A 23,328-nucleotide genomic window follows, 5' to 3' on the forward strand; every position below is an offset into this window, starting at 1 on the left:
ATCAGAATAACCCAAGATCTAGCAGCTTCTACATTAAGAGATAGAAGGGCTTGGAATGTGATATTCCGGAGGTCAATGGAGCTACGATTAAAACCAAGAATCACCTACCCAGCAAAACTGAGTATCACGCTCCAAGGCAAAATATGGACTTTCAATAAAATAGAGAACTTTCAAGCTTTCTCAGTGAAAAGACCAGAGTTGAATAGAAAATTTGACTTTCAAACAAAAGAATCAAGAGAAGCATGAAAAGGTAATCAAGAAAAAGAACAAGAAAAAGAAATTGCAAGGGACTTACTAAAGGTGAACTGTTTTGTTTACATTCCTACATGGAAAGATGATGTGTATGATTCATGAGACCTCAGTATTAGGGTAGCTGAAGGGAATATGCATATATATATCTTTATCTATGTATATGTATATGTGAGTATGTATGTATATATGTATGTGTGTGTGTGTGTGTGTATACACATACATAAAGACAGAGAGAGAGAGAGCGCGCGCGAGCGGGCACAGGATGAGTTGAAGATGAAGGGAAGATATCTAAAAGAAATAAAATCAAATTAAGGGATGAGAGAGGAATATATTGAGAGAGGGAGATAAGGAGAGATAGAATGGGGTAAATTATCTCGCATAAAAGTAGTAAGAAAAAGCAGTTCTTTAGGAAGAGAAGAGAAGGCAGGTGAGGGGGAATGAATGAATCTTGCTCTCATCAAATTTGACCTGAGGAGGGAATACCATACATACTCATTTGGGTATCTTACTCCACAGGAAAAAAGGAGGAAGAACATTTAAAAAAGGGGGGGATGATAGAAGGGAGGGCAGATGGGGGTGGAGGTAATCAAAAACAAACACTTTTGAAAGGGGACAGGGTCAAGGGAGAAAATTCAATAAAGGGGGATAGGTTAGGAAGGAGCAAAATATAGCTAGTCTTTTACAACATGAGTATTGTGGAAGGGTTATACATAATGATACGCATGTGGCCTATGTTGAATTGCTTGACTTCTTAGGGAGGGTGGGTGGGAAGGGAAGAGGGAAGAGGATTTGGAACTCAGAGTTTTAAAAACAGATGTTCAAAAACAAACAAAAAAAGTTTTTGCATGCAACTAGAAAATAAGATACACAGGCAATGGGGCATGGAAATTTATCTTGCCCTATAAGAAAGGAAGGGAAAAGGGGATGGAAGGGGAGTAGGGTGACAGAAGGGAGGGCTGACTGGGGAACCGGGCAACCAGAATATACGCCATCTTGGAGTGGGGGGGAGGGTAGAAATGGGGAGAAAATTTGTAATTCAAACTCTTGTGAAAATCAATGCTGAAAACTAAATTAAAAAAAAAAGAAAAAAAAATCTAAAGCTCCTATACATATACTCATCCCACAAATTCTTCTAATCATCAACATAAACCATCACTTGAACCACCTATCCCTGCTAGCTATTATCCTATGTCTATTATCCTTGAAAAGGTCATCTACAATCAGTGCCTCCACTTCCCCTCCTCTTACTGTCTTCTGGCTTCTGATATCATCATCCAAATGAAACTCCCTCTCCAAAATTACCTATGACCTCTTAATTGCCACAGGTGACAGTCTTTTCTCAGTCTTCATCCCTCTTGACCCATTTGCAGGCTTTGATATTGCTGATCTTCCTTTCTAAGACACTTTCTCTTCTCTAGGTTTTTGTAGCGCCCCTCCCTCATGATTCCTGTCTAACCTGTCTGATCACTCTTTTCTCACTTCTAGGAGCTCCACTCAAGTCACTTTTCCTAACCCTGCTCCCCCTCCCCCAGGCTCTGTCCTAGGCCCTTTTCTCTCTTGCTTCTATATTAAATTGCTTGATCTCATCGGCTCCCAATTCAATTATCATCTCTATGTCGATGACTCTCAGATCTATTTATCCAGCACTAACTTCTTCCCTGACCTCCACTCTCATACCTATTGCCTATTAGACACCTCGAACTGGTTATCACATAAAGATCTCAAACTTAATATGTCCAAAGTGAACTAATTATCTTTTCCCCAAAGCTCCCCCTCTTCCTTATTACTGTGATCCTCAATGCCTCACCTTCACCCCATATATAAATCTTGCCATTTCTACCTTCCCAATATATCTCTTGAATATGTACCCCTATTTACACTCACACAATCACCTATGTATAGACCCTCATCACCTCACACCTAGATTACTGCAACTGCCTTCTGGTTGGTCTCCTTGTTCAAGTATCCCCACCCTAGCCCATCCTTTATTCTGCTGTGAAAGTACCTGTGAAAGCACCGATCTGAATGACACCCTTCCCACCCTCACTAAACTCCAGTGACTCCTTATTACCTATGAGATCAAATATAAAAATCCTTTCTTTGGCTTTTAAAGACCTTCACAACTTGGTCACTTCCTATCTTCTCAGTCTTTTTATACTTCATTCCCCTCTGCACATTCTATACAGGACTTGATGCTATTCTTGCATAAAGCACTCTTCTTGACTCCCTGCCTTTTCACTGGCTGTCCCCCATCCCATGAATGTTCTCCTTCCTCACTTCCACCTCAAAGCTTCCCTCAAGACTCAACTCAAATCCCACCTTCTGCCAGAGGCCTTCCCTTTCCCTCTCCCCCCATCAACTACCTTCTAAGATTACCTTTCAATTCACTCTCTATTACTTGTATGTATTGTTAAACATAACTGTTTGCATGATATCTCATTATATTATCTTTCTCCAAAGCTTATCCATCTTACAAAATTCTTTGTATTTCTTTGAGGATCACCACGATCCTTACAGTGACTCAGATTTACAGCATTGGTATTATCTTTAAGTTCTCATATTCACTTACCCCACCGACCCAAGCAAGAGTCAAATCTTATCATTTGTACTTTTCACAAGGTCTCTCACTTCATCCCTTTTTTCCTCCACACACAACCAACATTCAAAATCCAACCCTCATCATCTCTCACCCAAACTACTTCAAATGGCTCCTAACTGCTCTTCTACCTAAAGTTTCTCCTCACACCAATCTATCCTCCACACACCAGCCAAAGGGGTTTTCCTAAAATGCAAATCTGACTATATTCCTGTCTTGCTCAATTAATTCCAAAGGCTCCCTGTTGCCTTTAGGGTGAAATATAAACTTCCCCGTTTGATATTTAAAGCCCTTCACGCCCTGGCCCCAACCAACTTTTCAGGCCTTCTCATACTTTAGTCCCTTTCTCGTACCTATTTTTTCAGCCAAACTGAACTTTTTGTTATACCTCACATTCATACAAAAGAAAAAAGCCAACTAAAATATTCAGACATATATAGGAAATTAAGGTATGGTATTACCCATTACGCAGGGGAGAAAAAAAAGAGAACTGGATTTACACTGAAAACTCTAAGCTTAGTTGAAATCAAGGACAACTCAATTTTTATTTTTGTTTTTATATTATGTATGGTGGATATTTACACAGAAAGAAAGGTGACTGCTTCGGAAAAATTTTTATGTTCACTGACCGCTAATGACTTTTTTATTGTTATATTATGCATTTTCAATTTTTAAAAAGTATCTTTTAAAAAAGCATGTGCCTTCTTGACTAGCTACATTGGCCAACTTAAGTATCAAAAAATTATTCTTTTCAACTCTAACCTATCTCAGAGGATTTATCAAAGGTAGTTATCAAAAAATAACGAGCCATATTCAATCACTTTGTTTTTACTAATATTTTAGTGCGTACAAAAATTTTTTGTATAGTTATTAAATAAATTTTAAACTATTTCAAAATAGTTTATTTCATTTTCCTCTTATCCTTTTTGTTATTTTTATCTTTCAACAAAGAACATAACATCATTTATGTAGCATACATTTATTTTTATATAAAATGTAAAATTAAATAGTATTAAATTAGTATTAATTACTATTAAAATAGTATTAAGTTAGTATTAAATGTGTAAATCTATATGCATATATATTTGTATGTATACACTACAGACACACACACACACACACACACACAAACAGGTACAGATATTAGGAGTACACGATGAAAAATGTCTTACTAATTATGGTATGAGATCCAAAAAGTTTGGAGACCACTATACTAGATGCTTCCTAATAAAAACAACACAGATTCTAGAATTTTGCCAGAAATCAAAGTCAAGCTCAATGATCTACAGTTTAAAGATTCCATCCTCGTCTCTTTATTGAAAATGAAGATTTTTTCCTTCTCCGGTTTTGTGATATCTCTCCCAATCGCCACAATCTTTCAATTATCATTGACAGTAGCTCATCCTATCTGCCAATTTTTAATTACCTGAGTATGCAGTTTATGTGGACCAGACTTGAACTCAGTAATAGAAACCTGATGATTTCTTACTATCTCTTCCTTTATCTTGAGTATCAATTCTCCATAACCATTCTTGCTCTATCCTTTCAAGTCTTTTGGCAGAAAAAAATTCATTTTGCATGTTTGTACAAACTTCTGGTAAGGGCAATGTACCAATCCCTTTCCCTCCCCCACACAAATCAGATTATAGATGTTGACACTTCCTGGTTGTCTGAGTGCAAAAAAGCCATGAGGAACTCCAGGATCTAGACAATGCTTGGGTGGTAGGTTGATAACATTAGTAAGGAAGCTTCATTCCCCCAAATAAAATGAAAGTATCCTCAATGCCTATCTTTTCTGAATATCCTTCTCTTGCTATAGCTATGGAAAAGTTTTTCTGTTAACTGGTGAATGACTTAAAAGCTTCTCAAGGTACTCTATCAAACCAAAACTACCAAGGGATGGCTCTGGGTCAATATGTATATATGAAGCATCCTCTATTTAGAAAATAAGCTCCAGGAAGGCAGATATTATTTCACTTTTGCCTTTGAATCCCTGGTACTTAGCTCAGTGCCTAATAAATTTAAATAATTAACTAATCCTCCTTTACCCCGGATTCTACCTTCTAAATTTTATCTTTAAAAATTTAAGTTGGAGAGTGGATATTCACATCATTCTCTCCAGGTAGTAAGGTGGTGTGGTGGATGGAGTGCTGGATATGAAATAGCTAAAGCTGAGTGTGAATCCTTCCTCAGAGACAGGAGCTGTGTGAGCCTAAGCAATTCACTTAACTTTTCTTATCCTTAGTTCCCTCATCTGTAACATGGACGTGATAATAACTCCTACTTCACATTGAGGCTCAAATAATGTGATACAGTAAAAGAGCACTGTAAAACATAAAAAGTACAATATAAATGTGAACTTTATTATTATTAAGACAAATTATTATTAAGACCATTTTTCTTCCTCACTGGAATGTTTATTTTTGTGTTTTCTTAATTTCAATCTTTAGTGCTTCTCATCTCTCTTTGTGCTGACTTTACCTGAAGAATTTCTGACCATGGAATGCCTACCTATCCTTCCTGTGCATCCCTTGAAATCTGCTCATATAAAATATAGGGTACATGTGAGAAGTAAGAATATTTAAATGGTAGTAATGTAATAACTACGAAATTACCTATCAAAGATAGATGTTTCACGTATTTACATAACCTGTATTCAGGTTTAAGTAGGATGTAGCTTATTTCCAATGATAATCTAAGCATAAGAATGATATAAGGAATATTATCAAGCACTTTTTAAGTGACTATTGCGTTCCAGGTAGTATGCTAGCAAGGACACACGAACATCAATTCTTATGGTATGGGTTGTTAACTTGTGTGGTGGGCTCTTTGGCTGTCTAGCAAAGCTCATAATGATGTTTTCAAAATAATGGCTTTTAACATTTCAAAGAAAATATTAAATTTCTATAGTATCAACTGATCAAAGATCTTCCCCACCTATTCAATAGGGTTCAGGTGGACAAGCCTGATTATACCTTTGTGAATAGGCCTAAAGCCCCTACTTACTAGGTGCTAAGCCAATGTGGGCTTGAAGCCCTCAGGGCCCTAAGCAGAGTTGGTAAGACCAGAGCCAATGGTATGTGTGCTGAGTTCTAGTCAATCACATGCTGGCTAGGACAGTATAAAAAGAGAGCCCAGAACTGGGAGCAGCAGGACTGGAAGCATCAGAGTAGAGAGCAGCAGGATTCAGAAGCAGCGAGCCAGCATCAAGAGTGAAGAGCAGGGAGTACTGAACAAGACAGAGTTGCAGAGATTAAGGAACTCAGAGTTAGCAGAGCTGCAGGAGAGAGTGCTGAGAAGGAAGAGTTAGGATTCATGAGTGATCTTTTTATAGGAAGGCCTTAGCATTGAGGGGAAGCTACAGTATGACTTGGTTCCTTGCTATAATATTTTGCTATAATTTCCTTGTTACTACAGTAAGGTAGGTTTATCAGTTTTGGAATACTATTGTTACAATATCAAATCAGGGGCATTGGTCCTTGGATCTGATCCTCTGGAGTCTAAATCAATGTTTACTTCCTCTGCCTTCTACCTAGAGAATTCCTTAACCACTCAGGCACATTCATGGCCCTCTCCAAGGTCATGAAATTTTGCCTTACTGCTATAATTTCAATTAGAGATCAGTAAAAATAATAATGTATTTTTTCTCATCAAGTTCACTGATACCTTGGCAACCTTAGTTAAGAAAAAAACCCCTATTAGAAGGAATAGTCATTAAACCAGAAAATTAATAATAAAAGATTGTTTTATTTGAATACATATTAAACCCCATTAATAATATAGTCATATTCTAATGCCTCATTGTGTTCATGGAGTAACTCTGTGTTCCCAAAGGGACTGCAGGCAGATCGTAAGTTCTGATAGGTTCTATTATGCTCTCCCTACAAAACTACCTTATATTTGTTACTTATTTTGGGGGGATATGTACCCACATATGTGCATATATTTATGAATCTTTATATGTATGTTGTCTTACCAGATGGAATATAAGCTCTTTGAAGAAGAAACTCTTTAACTTTTCCTTTGTATCTCTTGTGCCTAGCACAGAAGCTGTAAGATAATGGGGGCCTAATAAATGCTTTAATTGATGGATAGATTGATACTAGAAAAGTTTCAAGGTGTGTCTCAATAGTAGACAAAGAATGTTTTATTAGGACCAAAACAGATAAGTATAGAGAAAACAACTCAGTAGAGATTTAAAAAAAAAAACACAACACTATAAACTACTTCAATAGTTTTACCTCCCTGGGCCTGAGTTTCCTCTCATCTGCAAAATGAAAGGTTTGGACCAGATAGCCTCTGAGATCCCTTCTAGCTCTAGAACCATGATCTTAAGAACTCTGTAATCCTATGAAGTCTAAAATTAAACAAATTCAAATGAAACAGAGAAGTCAAAAAATGACAAGGGGACAAGAGACAGATGTAAAATGGAAAAAACTTAAAAATAGTTCTACAAAGATCTATTTTCACCATCTCTAAAAAAAAACCCAGATTATTCAAAAATGCAGAAATGGCATTGAGAAAAATCATTATTTTACTATGATATTAATAATCAATAATTAAATTGGGATCCAGGCTTTTCTTCTCAATTTCCTCATTAAAGCCCAGCTCTTGTAGGAGATTACTCCTAGCCCTCAAGTGATATGCTCCTCAATTCTGGACAGGACCCCACCGAACTAGGATACCTAACTTCTGTTTAGAGTATAAATAGTATATTTACTATACACTCTATAGTATAGAGTATAAATAGTATAATAAAGTATAAACAGAATTCAGCAAATATAGGGAGCATAAATAGAATCTGGTTCTTACCCTGGAGTAAGGACCCCATATCCTTGTACCCTTCCACTAGAGTTTAGTGCAGGGGTGGGGAAACTATGGAACAAATCTGTGAAGTCTGGGTTCAGTCAAAGGGTGGCACTTGAGGACCTAGAGGGCCACATATGGCCTGAAGGCTGCAAGTTCCCAATCCAGCTCATGAAGGAGAAAACTAGCCAGAGTGGTCTGGATGATGATTGGTTCCCCTGTCTAGGTTGCTGACTTGTATGATCATGCCCCATTCTCAGCAGGATATGTTGAAGAATTTTAGCCTTTCTCCTCATTAAACATCCACCAATAAGGGTTGTGTTTCATTTGTCAGGGGAGTTCCCTATCAGAAGATAAACACCAAATTTAACGTGTTTCAGAGACTCCCTTGGCATCTTTGGCTACTGAGAGAAACCACTGATGATGAAGTTATTTATTGCTGGCTAGCTGAATTAATAATCTGATTATTAATTACTCAGAAAATGTCTCTCAGGGTTTTTCTTTCATCATAGCACTTAAGAAGACAAAGCTGCTAAAAATGACTGAACTAGACCTAATATATACTAAGAAAATCCTGTGCTATAGGAGATAGAACCTTGAAAATACTGAGAGATCATTTTACAAGACACCTCAGGAAAGGGAGGATTCCAAAAGAATAGTTCCAAAATAAATAAGAAATGATGTTAAATTCCTAAAATGTTAATGAAGAACAACACATCAATAACTACTGAATTATATTAGTACTTTATGAAAATGAAGGTATCCTTCATGACAATATAAAAGAAGAAAACAGGCAGCCAAACAAACACAAGCAGTTGCTGATTGTCTCTACTATGGAAAAAACACCTGATTTGGAGTCAGAGGACCTGTATTCAAATCATACCTCTGCAAGAGACATTAGCTAATTTTAATAGAAGCAAATATTTAGCAAGACTCAGAGTCCTTTTTGTTGCAGTTTAGTCATTTTTCAGTTGTACCCAACTCTTGGAGTGATTTTTCTTGGCATTTTCTTGTTAAGGATACTGGAGTTGTTTGCCACTTCCTTCCCCAGCTCATTTTACAGTTGAGGAAACTGAGTCAAACATGGTTAAGTGACTTGCCCAGGGTCACACAGCTAATAAGTGTCTGAGACCAGATTTGAATTCAGGAAGATGACTTCCTGACTCCAAGCCTGATACTCTATTCACTGTGCCAACTAACTGCAAGTGTCACTTTAGGACCTTGTATAATTTAGGCCAAGTCAAAGGTGTAGAGCAAAGAAAAAACAAAAAGCAGATTTAACGAAAAGCTATTTAAGAATCAGGATATAATATGAGTCATTCCCTATTGATATAATAGGCAAAGGATATGAGTTGGCAGTTTTCAGAAGAAATCAAAGCTATCTATAGTCTTATGAAAAAATGCTCTAAATCACTATTAATTAGAAAAATCCAAATTAAAACGACTCTGCACTATTGATTAGAGAGATGCAAATCAAAACAACTCTGAAGTACCACATCACACCTATCAGATTGGCTAACATGACAATATAGGAAAATGATAAATGTTGGAGAACATGTGGGAAAGCTGGAACATTAATTCATTGTCAGGGGAGCTGTGAGCCGATCCAACCATTCTGGAAAACAATTGGGCACTATGCCCAAAGGGCTATAAAAATGTGCCTACCCTTTGACCCAGCAATACCACTTCTAGGGCTATATGCCAAAGAGAACATAAAAATGGGAAAAGGACCTACATGTACAAAAATATTTATAGCAGCTCTTTTAGTGGTGGCCAAGAACTAGAAATCAAAGGGCTGCCCATCAACTTGGGAATGGAAGTACAAATTGTGTTATATGAATGTAATGGAATACTATTGTGCTATAAGAAATTATGAACAGGCAGACTTCTGAAAAACACGATAAGACTTATATGAACTGATACTGAGTGAAGTTAGCAGAACCAGGAGAACACTGTACACAGTAACAGCCACAGTGTGCAAGGACTGATTACGGAGTTGGAATACAGAGCAAACCAGACTATTTTCTCTCATTTTGTTTTGTTTTCTTTCTCATGGTTTCTCCCATTTGTTATAATTCTTCTATGCAATGTGACTAATATGAAAATATGTTTAACAGGAATGTATATGTAGAACCCATATCAGATTGAATGCCGTCTTGCGGGGGGAGGGAGGGAGAAAAAATTTAAAACTTAATAGAAGTGAATGTTGAAAACTGAAAATAAACAAATTAATAAATTGGAGGAAAAAAATAAAACAACTCTGAAGTTATCATCTCAAACCTATTATATCAGCTAATATGATCAAGAAGGAAAATGGCAAATGTTGGAAAGGATGTGGAAAAATTGGAATACTGAGGCACTTTTGGGGGATGTATAGAAATATTTATAGCAGCTCTTTTTGTGGTGGCCAAGAATTGGAAATTGTGATGATGGTCATCAACTGGGGAATGGCTGAACAAGTTGTGGTATATGATTGTGATGGAATATTATTGTGCTACAAGAAATGACAAGCAGGATCCACACCCAGAGAAAAAACTATGGAGTCTGAATGCATATCAAAGCATACTATTTTCAGTATTTTTTGACTTTGTGATTTTGTGATTTTTCCCTTTTGTTCTGATTCTTCTTTCACAACATGACTAATGTGGAAATATGTTTAACATGATTGTACCTGTATAACCTATATCAGATTTCTTGCTGTCTTGGGGAGAGGGGAGACTAAGGAAGGAGAAAAATGTAGAACTCAAAATTTTAAAAAATGACTGTTGAAAACTATCTTTACATGTAATTGAAAAAAATAAAATACTATTAAGTGGAAAACAAACAAGAAAAGAAATAACGCTCTCAGAAAAACCTAGAAATACTTATATGAACTGTTGTAAAGTAAAATGAGCAGAACTAGGAGACCATTGTACACAGAGAAAGAAATATTATATGATCAACTGCAAATAACTTAGCTAATCTTAGCAATTCAGTGATCTAAGACATTTCTGACTTATGATGAAAAATGCTATCCACTTCCAGAGAAAAAACTGATGGTATCTGAAGGTAGACCAAAGCATACTACTTTTTTTTAACTTTCTTTAATTTGCTTGGGGTTGTTTTTTTGGGGGCTGTATTTTCTTTCACAACTTGGCTAATATGGAAATATGTTTTGCATGACTATACATGTATAATCTATATCAAATTGCTTGCCTTCTCAAAATGATACGAGAGAAGGGAGAGAATTCGGAACTCAAAATTTTTAGCAATGAATGGTTAAAAACTGTTCATACTTGTAACTGGAAAAAAATATTTTAAAAATTTACTTAAAGAATCAAGAAACAAAGGAACCCAGAAGTCTAAGCAGAGAGTCAAACGGGGAAGAGAAAGGCGAAGATATGCTATAATAGCTCAAAAAGCTCGTTGCAGGAAACCTTACTACCTTATATTTAGATATTTTATCCATGTCCTAATCTGCCTGGTGAGGTAAAGTGGAGGATATGATAACATGATATCATGATGTAGTAGGAGAAGCATGGAATTTGGAGCCGGATCTATCCTGGTTCTGCTACAAACTACCTCTGTAAACTTGGGTAAGTCATTTAACACCCACGGCTTCAGTTTCCTACTCTATAAAATAAGGGAGATAGATCAGACAATCTTAAGATCACTTTAAGTTCAAATCCTATGATCCTAATGCAATGGACAATCCCTCAACAGGAAAGGCCTAGAAATATTCCAGAGACAACAACTAGTTCAGTTGGTCTGGTAGAAAATGTAAAAGCAGGAAAGTTGATGTAACATTTATCAGAGTCATTTCCTGAATGAGTACAACAATTTTGTTGTTTGAAATGATGGCTATAAGTTATCATAAAATAGGTGGATTGTGCTCAAAGTGTGCTGTTTAAGTAATCAAGGGAGCAGATAAAGCATTTAAGAAAGATTTCTATCAAAAATAACTTTAAAATAATTTGGTGACTAAAATAGTTTCATTTATCTAAAAGAGCAGTTTTGAAACTTTCTGATCTCAGGACCCCTTTATAATTCATAAAAATCACTGAAAAGACCCCCCTCCCTCATTTATTTATGTGGGTTTTATCTGCTGATCTTAACTGTATTAGAAAATAAGATGTCTTAGTATTACTATCTTAGGTCACAAAGAGTCGGACAGACTGAAACACTGAACAACAAGCATTATTATGAAAAAAGTTTTCACATCGTAGACCTTCTGAAAGGGTCTTGGGAACCCCCGGGAACTCCTGGACAATACTCTGAAGGCCACTGATGCAGAAGATTAGCTTTTGTAAAAGCCCTCACTCTCCAATAGATGACAAATAAATGTTATTATACTGTTAAAATAATTACACTTCTTTCTTTAAGCTGTTTTTCTACTTACTCAGACTTCTTTTCACAGGTCTTAGAAGATTCTTCAATGCTCTTTTCTAGTTCCAGGACAACTTCCTCCTTGTTTAAAAGCATCTGCTGTGTCTGGATCAATTCTTCTTCGACAGTTTTCAACCTAGAATGAATATATGTTATTCAATCAATTAATGCATGGACTTTATACATGATATACAGGGATAAACAATATGTAGATAGATATTCTCAAATATGTGAATGTGTAGTGGGCAATTTTTATTTCTTAGTCTCTGAATATACCCAATTTTCCTTTTCTACATAAATTTTATAGACGCTTAGACATAAGACAAACATCATAAGAAAAATCTATGGTAACAAAAAATTATTTCTATTAAAAAAAATTATACTACCAAATTCAAAAACACTACCATCTCTAGGGTTGAAATTTTTGTTTTGAATCTTCTGTAGCACAGTATTAAAAAACAGTAATTTCTATGTACTTTGCAGGCCTGGTAAAAGACTGAAGTATGGGAAAGAGGTATAGGCTACATAGCAGTGCCCAGGGTAAGTGAGAAAACACTGAACTAGTCCCTGCTTAAAATCTCTTCACATATTCCATAAACAGGAGATTAATTTTGATTAGTCAGCTCCTCCAATTTGAATACTCTAAGAGCAGCATTGGGAAGGAGGGAAAAAGAAGAAGAAAAAATGTGTTAGCTGCCTGTCATGAGGAAAAAATTAGTCAAAATCTATTTTCAGTGCATCCTTCATATTCATCTTCATTCTGAGAATTCTACTTTATTTGCTCTGGGGAACCCCTAGAACTCCCAAAAATGTGAAGGAGCTTCACTATAATTATTAAACACAGTAATCTATATTCCATAGATGTTCAATAAATGTTGACTAATAGCTGAGAAGAAATGTTTACCCAAATTTATTGGTCAGTATCACACATTTAGAATTTATGAAATCTTTATATCTATAAAGGTGTTCATATTGTTATTATTTTTATTTCCTACAACAATACTATAAAAATAAATTCTGCTTTTTAGCTTAAATCCCTGTTGATCTCAACTTCTAACTATTGAGATTTCACCACCATATTCTTCCCATACACCATCTCCCCTCCCCACAGACCCAGCTTTTCAGCTCCCTTTTATTTGTTGCTGACCCGTATTAAAATGTAAACTCCTTGAGGGGAGGGACAATTTTTCTTTTTGCTTCTTTAGACACCTCAACACTCAGCCGAAAGCCCAGTGCATAGTAACCATGTTTAACTGACTTGCCTTGCCTTCATTCTACTTAGTTCAAGAGTACAAAACAAAGACTAAAAGTAAACAGTCCCTGTAGGAGCTTACCTTCTAATAGGAGACAACTGTTATACCAAGAGTGAGTGAGACACTCCAGAGAGTATAAGTTTTAAATGGAGAATTTATTAGTCGGCGACCATTCAGGGTTCCACCCAAATCAAATGGCCCTGAATTGGGGTGAAGAAGCAGTTTATATAGAAAATACAAGGTACCCTGGTTAATTATCTCTTGGAATTTACAGGCCAGGTAACAGGGTAGTGGGTGGTCCCGGGGAACAGGAACAAAGGTCCTGACAGATCAAAAGATTCTGACAGGTTATCATTAGGCGAGATAATCTTATTGACATTCCTTGGTGGAGTCACTGAGTCCCAGGGACATTTGCTAAATGCGAAAAGGTCTGAGTCCTTTCTTTATTATGCAAACTGGGGTTTTCTCAAGGGACTCCTTAGCAATAACTGATTTTTCCAGTACCACATTCCCCACTTCTCTTTATGGAGCTATTCAAACCTTTCAAAGAGGAACAAACTGATGGGGCATAGCAATAAAATGAGGGGGCCAACCAAAACGCTAAGGAGGGTGGTGAGCCTGGGGAAAGCATGCATTTTGATAGTAACAATAAAGGGCAAGGCTCAGGCAGAGATTCTGGCCCAATGATAATGCAAGGCCCATGGCCCCAGGGGAAGGCCAAATTTAGTTGGAAGACTCAAGGAGAGCCAAAGGAGCCTCCTGGGGACTGCACCCCAGTTTTAAGGGGGTTCCCAGAGACTGTGCCCTCATCAAAACAACACCTACATACATAGGCAAATACAAGATAAACACAAAGTAATGGAAGCCGGGGGTCAGGAAAGGCCTGTTGTAGGATCCTGGAAGGACCTAAGGTGTCCAAAAGGGGAAGTGAGAAGGTAAAGCATTTGGGGTCCAGGGGACAGAATGTCCAAGGCACAGATACAGGAGACAGACTAGTGTCTAGAGGGAACAGTGTCAGTCTGGCTAGATCAGAGAATACAAGAGGAGTAATGTGTAAACAGTATGGAAAGATAAACCAAGAAGGGTTACAAATACCAGGAGTTTACATTTTATCCTACAGGCAATCAGGAGCCTCTGAAGGAGCTTCTCCAGGAGGCAAATGAAATGGTCCTATCTGTGCTGTAGGAGTATCATTTTAGCAGTCGATGGGAGTTGGGGTTAAAAGAGAAGAAGCGAAGGGTAGAGCCAAGATGGCGGCTGGAAAGCAGGGACTAGCATGAGCTCCCCGCCGAGTCCCTCTCAAAATGGAAAGAAGTCAGGAGTAGGGTGGGTTTAGAAGGAAAATAAATTCTCAAGGTATTATGACAAAATGTTACAGTTAGAAAGGATATTGGGGCTCATCTCATTTAATTCTTTCATTTTATAAAGAAGGAAAACGAGACCCTAGAAAGGGAAGCAATGACAGAGCCACTGAGAAAGGGCAAATTTAAATCTTACATTATTTGAAAGCTGAGTTGAAATGGAATATAATGGTGCCCCATTCTCATAAACTCATACATTTCAGGATTAGAAGGATCTTAGAGGGCACTTTTCTCACCCCACTTCATTTTACAGACAAAGAAGAATCCAGATTCAGGACAGAGGGGAGACCAGAGTCCAGGTCTCCTAATTGCACACGTACTGCCCAGGAGTCTTTCATCATCAGTCCAGAAGTTTTACCTTCCACGATTCAGCCAAGGCAGCCTGCCCTTCCCAGGACCAGGCCAGGATCAGGATGGGCCACATGGCCTCCCCTCCCGCCACCAAGACAGAGCTCAAATCTTGACAGCTACACACTTCATCCTTCTCTTCTACCTCCAGGGAAAGCAAACAACTAGATGCGGAACTTCTGCTACACAGGTGCCCTGATCAGGCCACAGGTCTCCTCATCCCATCACAGTCCTGGAATGCACTACAGCTACTATATCCTCTGCAACCTTCTTCGTTATAGATATAAAAGTGCTTAATAAGTTTTTTTTTTTGACTTACTGAATGCTGTTAATGTTCTTTAAAATTTGTCAACCTGGAGTAAAGTCTCATTGGCCTGTCCTAATTACAACTCTAATTACATTAGTAAATTTTTTTTTCTTACAAGATTTAGGAGCAAGGAGGAGAAACCGCATATGCACCAAGGTACATGGGACTGGTTACATTTTAAAATAAACAAATCAAGTTTACTTTGTAGTCATTTATTATCTCCTCTGAGAAAAAAATACAAGTCAATAATGTATATATGTCCCTTATTAACTAGAAGAGTTATATATAGTAAAAATTTTCTTTTTTCCTTTACAAGAAGATTATTTTCAAGACAAGTAAATTAGAAAGTATAAAATTATTAGGTACCAGAGAGGAGGAAGTATACAGAGCATAGGCCAGAGCTGGGCCAACACACACTTAATATGTAACTTGTTGATTTCACTTTATTTGACATAGGAAACTTCACACACCATCTTTAGAAAAAGTAAAGAATTCAATAATCATTTGTTAATACACTTAAATCAATTCTTCAAATACATCACATTTGACAAAATCAAAGGTGTATAATATAGTGTGTCTGAATCAGAAGCTAAGAACAGATTGGACTCTATGAGGAAAGACAAATTCAGGGTTCTGCATGAAAGCCAGAAGAAAAAGTTACAATACAACCTGCAAGAAATGGGAGGAGTTTTGTTTCCACAAAACTAAAGGTGTACTTCCCCCCACCCCAGCTTTAGCAGAAACCAGATTTCAAGGTCCCTCAGGTGAGAGGTCAGAGGCTTGTATGCATGCTTTTTGAGAAGACAGTCAGGGGAATTAGAGAGGCCAAACCAGGTTGAACCTGTTCAAGCTTATCTAGGGTCTGGTCTTGGTCAAGATCCCAGGCCTACTGATTTGCATAATTTGCATATGTTAAAGAGGAAAAGTAGGGGAAGTAAAAGAATGTAGTTTAATCCTAAAGTAAGACAAGGAAAATCTAACTGCACTTTTGCTTCTGCATCCTTATTATCCTACCTATATGAACTGTATAACCTAGGAAAACTATGTAAAAAATAAGGATTGTAAACTAACCATAACTCTAGCAGAAGTGGAGGGAACGATTACCCCTGCTCTTGCAGCTGTATCGGTATGAGTGTTCCAGTGAGCACTACACCAGCTCTCTTGAAGAGCATAATAAAATGCCTTCCTCTGCCCACTCTGGTCCTGAGTTCTTTGGGTGAGAACAGGCAAATCACATGGATTTTCCTAAGGTTAAGGAAAGGAAAGCAAAGCAATGAGCAGCAGAAGCTCATCTGGGGCTTACTTCCTGTTCCTGCCTTGGGGAGTCCTGCGATCCCCACTGCGGTGTTAAGAGGGCAACCACTCAGGATTTCCATGGGGAACCCTGTGGTCTGCACAGCCTTCTTAAGGGGATATCACTTGGGACTTCTGGCCCTGTCTCAGGAGCCCTGTGATTTTACTGCTGTTCTAAGGGGCTATCACTTGGGTCCTCCTTAGGGTCTGACCCCTAGGAGGCCCTGTGATCCCCACAAATTAAGGGGGGCTACCACTTGGTCTTCCTCTGGGAGTCCTGTGGTCTGCATAGTCTTCCTTAAGGGTCATCACATGGCTCTTTCCCAGGGCCCAACCCTAGGAGGTCCTGTGATTCCCCACAACCATTCTAAGGGGCCATCACTTGGGTCCTCCTTAGGGTCTGACCCCTAGGAGCCCTGTGATCCCCACCGATTAAGGGGGCTACCACTTGGCCTTCCTCTGGGAGTCCTGTGGTCTGTACAGTCTTCCTTAGGGATTATCACAGGGTTCTTCCTCAGGACTTTGGCCCTGCCTAGGAAGTCCAGTGATCCCCAAAACCGCATTTTCTCACAATGTGGGGAAGTCCAGTGATCCCCAAAACCGCATTTCTCACAAACCCAAGGGGAACATCATGAGCCCCACAAAGGGAGCAAAGGATTTCCAATAACCAAGAACTGTAACACAAGGAACTACAAAAGGTCAGAATGTCTTAAGATTTTAATCAGGATTGGCAAAAGTGTGCCCAGAGCAGTAGTGGCTAATGTTATAGTTGAGACACATGAAGGTCAAAGGAGACACATATTCTAAAGGCTGCTTCAGGTCTCTATCTGGGCACAAGCTTTCAGAACCTGACAAAGACCTGCAGCAAAAGGGAGCTTCATAAGAACCCCAAGAAGGGAGAAATGGATTTCCAGTAATGAAGAGATTTCTGTTTGATCTCAGCTCTACTAACAAGATGCTGCTCTCAAGATAAACTGATCGCTAGGAATCTCATCATGCTATTTAACCCAGTCTTGGATTTACCCCAGCCTTTTTTCAGCCTCCTCTCCCCTTTGATTGCAGGGCTGGAGGGGTATGCACTAAACTCCACCCAAAGCTTTCCTTTGTGGAACATAGAACCTGGACTTTGAGGCTCTCTCTACTTCCTTCTGTACCTCTGCTAAGTCTCAACGCCATGAATCCCCCCAGGATTCTTCTCCATTTCTCACCCTTTTCCAGCTTCTTTTTGTATACTGACTTCCCCCATTAGACTGTAAACTCCTTGAGGGCAGGGGCTGTCTTTCTTTTTCTTATTTCTATCCACAGTGCCTGGAACACAATGTGGATCACAACAAAATGTCCTCAAAACCATCTTACTTGTCTCCTGAGGAACCTATAAGCAAGCCAAGAAGCAACAGTTAGAACGAAACATGGAACAACTGATTGGTTTAAGATTGGAAACAGAGTACGACAAGCCTGCATATTGTCATTTTATTTATTTAACTTATATGCAGAATACATCATGCAAAATGCCAGGATGGATGAATCAAAAGCTAGAATTAAGGTTGCCTGGAAAATTATCAACTATGCAGACGATACCACTCTGATGAAACAAAGTGAAGAGGAATTAGGAAGCCTCTTGATGAGAATGAAAGAGGAGAATATAAAAGCTGGCTTGAAGATTACCACAGGAAAAAAAAAAAAAAACCTGAAATCCTGGCAACTGGTCCCATCACTTCCGGATGAACACAGGGAGAAGAAATGGAAGTAATGTCAGATTTTATATTCTTGGGCTCAAAGATCTCTGCAAACAGTGACTGCGGCCATAAAATTAAAAGATGCTTGCTCCTTGGAAAGAAAGCTACCGCAAATCTGGACAGCATACTAAAAAGCAGAGACATTATCTCCTTGACAAAGATCTGTATAGTAAAAGCTATGGTTTTTCCAGTAGCAATGTGATAAGGTTTAGACTGTGGAAGTTCCCTTGAATCTTCCCACTAGATGAGGCTTTTGCCTGAGGCCATAAGCCTTTCATTATTGCTATGCCCAAATCTCTAGGCTAGGGTTACTCTTAACCTAGCCTAGCCCTCCATTGTCTGGCTAGGTTTCACCCTTGATCCTATCAAAGTGTCTATGCCTAAATCTGTTAAACTTCAACTAGCTTAGCCCTACATTGTCTGTTACCTCCAGGTAGCCTTCAGCTACTTCCCACCCTTAATCCCATTCTCTTGGTTCCTGGAGTCTGACCTCACCCAGGTCCCATCAAGCTCCTCCTTAGACTCCTTCTCAAGACCCTACCTAAATTCCTCCTCCCATCACCCCAGGACCACCTTAGATCCCTCCCACAATCTTTGTGTATATAAGTTTTGTGGTACTGGAAAAATCAGTTACCTCTAAGGTGACCCCTGAGAAACCCCAGTTTGCATGATAAAGAATGGACTTAGACCTTCTGGCATTTAGCAAATGTCCCTGGGGCTCCCTGACTCCACCAAGGAAGGTCAATAAGATTATCCCACTTAACGATAACCTGTCAGAATCTTTTGATCAGTCAGGACCTTTGTTCCTGCCCCCCCCCCATCCTGTGACCTAGCCTGTAAGTTCCAAGAGATAATTAACCTCTGTACCCCGTATTTTCTATATAAGCCACACCTCCACCCCAACTCGGGGCCATTTTGATTTGGGTGGAACTCCGAAATGGTCGCCAGCTAATAAATTCTCCATTTAAAACTTATACTCTGTGGCGTGTCTCACTCGCTTCTGGTACAACAGTTTCATCTTGCCTCCATGAAGGTGTTCAGATTCCATCTACCTCAGATGGAATCTGGCCCGCTAGTGAAAACGATGATCACAAAGGGTGAGATTTCTTAAGACAAACCAATATGGTGAATCTGTACTAAACTTTGTCTTTCTTTTTGGCTATGAGAAGGCTTGAATCGAATTCATCTGAGCAGGACCTGGTGTGTTGGTATTTTGGGATCTCAAGCATCCCTAAAAGCATATGGTTCTTCGACCTCTTCAAATGTTAGAGAGTTAGACTATACGGAAAACTGAGTGCCACAGAATCAATGCCTTTCAATTGCACAGAATACTTTTGAGAATCCTTTAGACAGCAAAGAGGTCAAATAACTCAATATTTAGAGAAATTAATTCAGGCTATTCACTTGTAAGGCCACTCAGTAAGTGAAAAATCTTTCCCACCTATTGAATAGGTCTCAGGTGGGGCCAACAAAAGGAGGCACACCCTTGGCTAACTAGGTATGAGGCCCCAGGCCCACACTCTTTTGCTGGTTAAGCTGCTGTGGGCATGAAGCCTTCAGGGCCCTAAGCGGAGTTGCAAAGACCAGAGTCAAAGGTATGTGCACTGAGTTCTAGTCAATCAGAAGCAGGCTAGAATTGTATAAAAAGAGAGGCCAGAACTGAGAGCAGCAGAGCAGTGGAACTGAGAGCAGCAGGATTCAGAAGCACACATCAAGAGGACATTGAGGCATTGAGAGCTACAGGAATTGGAACTTAGCCCAAAGAAAAGGAGCAGGAAGTCAACAGAGCTGCAGAAGAGAGTGCTGAGCTGAGAGTTAGGATTCATGAGTGATTGTTTACAGGAAGGCCCTAGCTGGGGGGAAGGTTACAGGATAACTTGGCTCCTTGCTATAATACTGTGTTACAATTTCCTTGTTGCTACATTGAGGTGGACTTAGTGGCTTTGGAATATTATTGCTACTACATGGAAATGGAATTACTCCTCCTGGGATTGGATTTTCTCATGTCTAAATAAATGTTATACTTCCTCTGCCGTCTACCTAGAGAGTTTATTATACTTTGCAATTCCGAACCATTCTGGCATGTTCATGGTCATCCTCAAGGTCATGAATCTTGCCTTACTGATATATCACTAGAAGGTCAAATGCTAAAGCTGAAGCTTAAATACTGTGGCCAAACAATGAAATGACAGGACTGCTTAGAAAAGGCCCTGATACTGGGAAAAATTGAAAGCAAAAGGAAAAAAAGATTAGATTTTATCATGGAAACAACAAGTGTGAGCTTGGACAGACTTCAAGAGAGAGTAGAGGACTAAAGGGCCTGATTTGCTATGGTCTATGGGGTCACAAAGAGTCAGACATGACTGAACGAAAGAACAACAACAAATCTTTACTAAATTGAAGACATGCACTGTGCTTGGCAACAGTGGACCTGGGTTCAAATCCTGACACTGATACTTATTGTGAGACCTTGGGCAAGTTATTTCACCTTTCTGGGTCTTAGTTCCTCATCTGATCTATGGATTAATTGGAAAAAAAACATAAGTATCATCAACAAGGTGGTTAATGACTCCCTGCTGAGGAGAACTAGGATAGCCATCTTTTGACCTGAGACCTGATAACAACAGAAGTATGATATCTTTCTGTTGTATCTATACAAGGCATAATAAAGAATTTCAAAAGACTTGTTGAAATAGATAACTACTATTAAATTCTTGTGATTTCCAGCAGAATGCAAATTCCTTAACATCAGAGACTGTCTCAATTCTTACTGTATCCTCAGCTCACAGAACAATTCCTTAAGTTTCTGCCTACTACAACAGCATTTAATAAATGGCTCTTGATTAATTTAAAGAAGAAAACATGATACTGTCAGAAGATAATTTAGAAACAATTTCTGAAGATCAGAAAGGCTTGGTCAAAAAAAGTGAAGATGACAGGGGCAAAGAATGGTTACAAAGATGTTTGAGACTAGGACTTGGATTTCTGGACTATAGTTTAAAATATGGGAATGACAGGATTCTTTGAGGGATAGAATCCAGGTAATAAGGGCTGCTCAGGATGCATTTGCCTGGTGTTTTGCAAATCTAATGAAAAAAGATTTAAACTGAAAAGGATGGAGCAGAAAAAGAATTGCCTAACAATATCCACTAAGAGAGAAACTACAATGAAGGAAAAGTAATAGTTCAACCACAAAGAAGTTCACAGGAGATGAAATCCAAGAAAGTAATCAGTGATAAAATCCATGATCTCCAATATTTGTACAAAAAATACCCAAAGGCAGCAATCAAGATGAACTAGAGGACCATGAGCAAGATGAACATCAACTTAATTACTACACCTTGGTTCAAGTGCCACCTCCAAACAGTCCTGATCCTCCCCGCTGCCACCCCCCTTTCCCAAATTATCTTGGATTTATTTTGTACATAGTTTGTATATATTTATGTGTACACACATTGTCTCCCCTTAAATAATGTGAGCTCCTTGAGGTTAATGTTTGGCAAATAATGAGTGCCTGTTGATTGGTTGGTTGAAGGAACTGGGGATAATTAAAATGAAGAAGAGAAGGTTTGTGGGGAATGTCATAGGTGTCTGGATTTATCCCATATGGCCCCAAAGTTCACAGCTAGAAGTAGTGGGTAGAAGTTACAAGAAGACAAATTTAGGCTTGATATCAGTCATTCCATCAAGCAAGCAACAAGTATTTATTAAGCACCTACTATGTCCCAGGTACTGTGCTAGGTGCCGGGCATACAAGTACAAAGAATGAAATGATTCATATAAAATTATATGCAACATAAATATAATAAAGTGAATAAAGACAAATATCTACAAAGTAGTTAAACATAGTTATCCCTTCCACATCACAATTTTCCCCATTGAGGTTTTGATTTACCACAGGTTGGCATAAGAAATTAAATGGGAATTTTGGGGAAGTTTTATGGAAGCCACAGACGACACGCAAAGGCCAGCAGATAACAGGGTCTTTGACTCTAACCCAAATTTTGCAAAAAGATAACTGTAAACACTACATAAAAGAAAAAGTAAAAATTCAGACTTACAGGGCCCTCCCCCCCCTCCCAATGTGAAAAGGATAACAGTTTAGATTGATCCTCAACTTGCATAAATTACTATGCCAAGAACCTTTTAACTCCTGCAGCTCTATTTGGCCAGGCCAAACAAAATCACACCCATTCCTAAGAACTGGCCACAGGGTTTTATAATCACTGCACATAGAATGATCAATCAACAAGAACCTACTATGTGACAAGCAGTGTCCTAGGCACTAGGGATACAAAGGAAAAAATGGGTTTACATTCTACTGGAGGAGACAGAATGTATCGATGTTAGTATATGAAATATATACAAAATAAATGCAAGGTAACTGGAGGCATGAGAATGGGGAGGAACTAGCAGTGGGGAGGGGATCAGCAATGTTCTCATGTAGAAGTTGTAACTTCAGCATGATACCAAGAAAATTATGGATGCTAAAAACAAAAAAAGGAGAAATGTATCCCAACCATAGGGACTAGCCTTTACTTACTTTCTTTCTTCCTTCCGCCTCTCCACAACCTTAACTGTGGGTGCTTTGCCCAAAGGGAATGTAAATTTTAATCTCTGAAACTTTTTGTTTGTTTGTTTTTTCTCTTAAAGACCAGCCTTAACCCCAAGTCACTCTGGCTCTCATTGACTGGCCAGCAATAGGTCCCAAGCCAAGCCCTACTTGGTCATTGTTTGGGACCGATTTGGCACAGAATGAACAGAAACAGCAATCGTTTCTGTTTGGCATGAAACCCAGAAGGTCTTCCCCTCACAACTCTAATTTTTTTTAAAGGCCATTCTCTGTCTCCTTTCTTATTAAGCCTTAATCACTGAATGGGTGCTGCCTCGGTCAAACTGAGACCTGTTAAAGACCTTAGCTTGAAAAGACAAAGGTTCTCCACTGCAAACTGGGCCATCTCCAGTAGTCCTGATCCATTTCTGGACACTAGGTCTAGATGGCTCTGGAGGA

General features: G+C 38.7%; 1 protein-coding gene across 3 annotated transcripts in view; it reads right to left on the reverse strand.

Annotated features, from left to right (window-relative positions):
* The window catches only part of FER (FER tyrosine kinase), a 272,528-nt gene that overhangs the window by 171,912 nt on the left and 77,288 nt on the right, over nucleotides 1-23,328 (reverse strand). For all 3 annotated transcript variants that reach the window (XM_036738466.1, XM_036738482.1, XM_036738474.1), the window contains one exon: nucleotides 12,033-12,155. In XM_036738466.1, coding sequence (XP_036594361.1) covers nucleotides 12,033-12,155 — 123 coding nt within the window. The remainder of the gene's footprint in view (nucleotides 1-12,032; nucleotides 12,156-23,328) is intronic.

The sequence above is a fragment of the Trichosurus vulpecula genome, chromosome 1 (assembly GCF_011100635.1).
Source record: "Trichosurus vulpecula isolate mTriVul1 chromosome 1, mTriVul1.pri, whole genome shotgun sequence".
NCBI lineage: Eukaryota > Metazoa > Chordata > Mammalia > Diprotodontia > Phalangeridae > Trichosurus > Trichosurus vulpecula.